The 1,865-nt window shown below is 64.0% G+C and overlaps 1 protein-coding gene across 1 annotated transcript; it reads left to right on the forward strand.

Moving 5' to 3' along the window:
- Window positions 1-265: 265 nt before the first annotated feature.
- On the forward strand, window positions 266-1,247 carry LOC106002321 (diacylglycerol kinase delta-like; the record flags this gene model as incomplete). Its single annotated transcript, XM_013037216.1, has 3 exons — window positions 266-406; window positions 483-575; window positions 1,005-1,247. Coding segments are annotated over exons 1-3 (477 nt in total), but the record flags the coding sequence as incomplete, so codon positions are not given.
- Between the last annotated feature and the right edge of the window lie 618 nt (window positions 1,248-1,865).

The following is a 1,865-nucleotide window of genomic DNA, read 5'->3' on the forward strand; positions in this document are numbered from 1 at the left end:
TCTGGATGTGTTCCTGCAGGATTCTCGCGGGCTGAACACAGGGCTGCATTTGCGTTTTCTTTCCTCTGCCCTGCGCTGCGTTTGGTGCATCCTCCCTGGGAAAGCTAGCGTTTTGCTGTTAGGTTTTCTGGTAGGCCTCCGTTGTTCGCTGTTGCGAGGACATGCTGTGCAGGGCCGTCCTGTGCCAGTGTCTGTGCCTGTGCCACCGCCCCTGCTGACCAGTCGAGCAGCCTCTGCGTCTGCCGCGGCGTGGGGCGCACGGCTAATGCGTGCTGCGCTTCTCTCCAGCATCCGGGAAATCGCTCAGTCGCACCGCGACATGGAGCAGGAGCTTGCGCATGCCGTCAACGCCAGCTCCAAGGCCATGGACCGTGTGTACGGCAAGCCCAGAGCGTACGCGTCCGAGGTACGTGGTGTTTCCTCTGGCCCCTGGTCCCTAGAGTCTGGCCTCCCACGAGTTTCTATGTTTCGGTTTCTCCTAGGGGCTAAACTGCAGCTTTGTCTTGGAAATGGTGACTAATGTCAGAGCTCTGCGCAGCGAGACGGAGCTGCTGCTGGCGGGGAAGATGGCCCTGGTATGTTGATGCTGGCCAGCCGCCGTGGCTGTGGCCGTGGCTGGCGCCTTTGTCCCGGGGTGCTGGGCACTGAGTGTGGTTTAGTTCAGGGTTCCTACCTTATGGAAAGAGCCTCCGAGGCCCTTGGCGTGGGTGCGGGGCTGGGGCAGAACGTGTCTGTCCCGTGCTGCTGCGCCAGCGCCCGCGCCCTGGGGGCGGTCGCGTCACACCCCTCCCAGCACGCCTGAGCGTGGGGCAGGAGCAGGGCCTGCCCTTGCTCACCGGCGTCAGTCTGGCCCTGTAGGGCTTGTTGAGGAGAGGACATTCTGGGCTGGGCCCCTGGGGGGCTTCGTCATTGGGGAGTTGTGGGGCACGCTGGGGGCCTCGGCCTGGCGTGGCTGGCCCCGGTGCCTCCACGCACGCAGCCGCAGTGCTGTCTCCCTCCCCCAGCAGCAGTTGGACCCCCCGCAGAAGGAGCGGCTGGCGGCTGCCCTCGCCGAGATGGACCGGCAGCTCAGGAAGCTGGCGGACACGCCCGGCCTCGGCCAGCCCACAGAGCCCGGCTACGAGGAGGTGCGTGTGCGGCCCGCCTCGGGACGGACGTGGCGCAGGCCTGAGACTTCCCCGGAAGGCTTTGAGTGGGGAGAGAGGAGCACGCAGGAAGGAGGGGGCCTCAACGGGGGAGAGAAGGTGGTGCGCGCCCGCTGTCTACACTCAGTGTAGAGATGGGGCTGTGGACATGGAATGGGTGTGTCCGCCCCCCCTGCCCCACGGTGACAGCCAGTCCTCCAGGACACACCCCACAGCTGTGCCCTGGTGAGCAGGTGGAAGGGGCAGGAGAGGCCATGGCTGGCCAAGGCCAAGCTGGACTGGGGGAGCTGGGCGGGGCCTCTGCTGGCTGGCACAGGGAGGGCGGGGCGGCAGTAGGGAGCAAGCTCTTCCTGGGTTACTTGGACATGGTTTGGCAACCACGAACCTCTGTGGCTTGACTCAGACCGTGTCACTGGCACGCAAAGTGCAGCGGCGTGGAGGTGGGAGGGAGCAGCGTGGCGCCAGGGGCCAGCAGGCTCCTCCACACAGGCTCAGTGTTCACTGTAAACGCGACACAGATGCTCTTCATCCTGAGCCGACTGTGTGAAGCACTCAACAGGTGTAGCCACCAGAGCCCTGTAATTCCAGATTAAGTTGCTCCTTCTAAAGTGGAAGAAAGTTAAAAACTCTGTTCTTGGGCTGGGAAGGTGGCTCAGTGGTAGAGCGCTTGTCTTGCATGCCTGAGGCCCTGGGTTCGATTCCTCAGCACCACATAAGCAA

The sequence above is a fragment of the Dipodomys ordii genome, unplaced genomic scaffold (assembly GCF_000151885.1).
Source record: "Dipodomys ordii isolate 6190 unplaced genomic scaffold, Dord_2.0 Scaffold7317, whole genome shotgun sequence".
NCBI lineage: Eukaryota > Metazoa > Chordata > Mammalia > Rodentia > Heteromyidae > Dipodomys > Dipodomys ordii.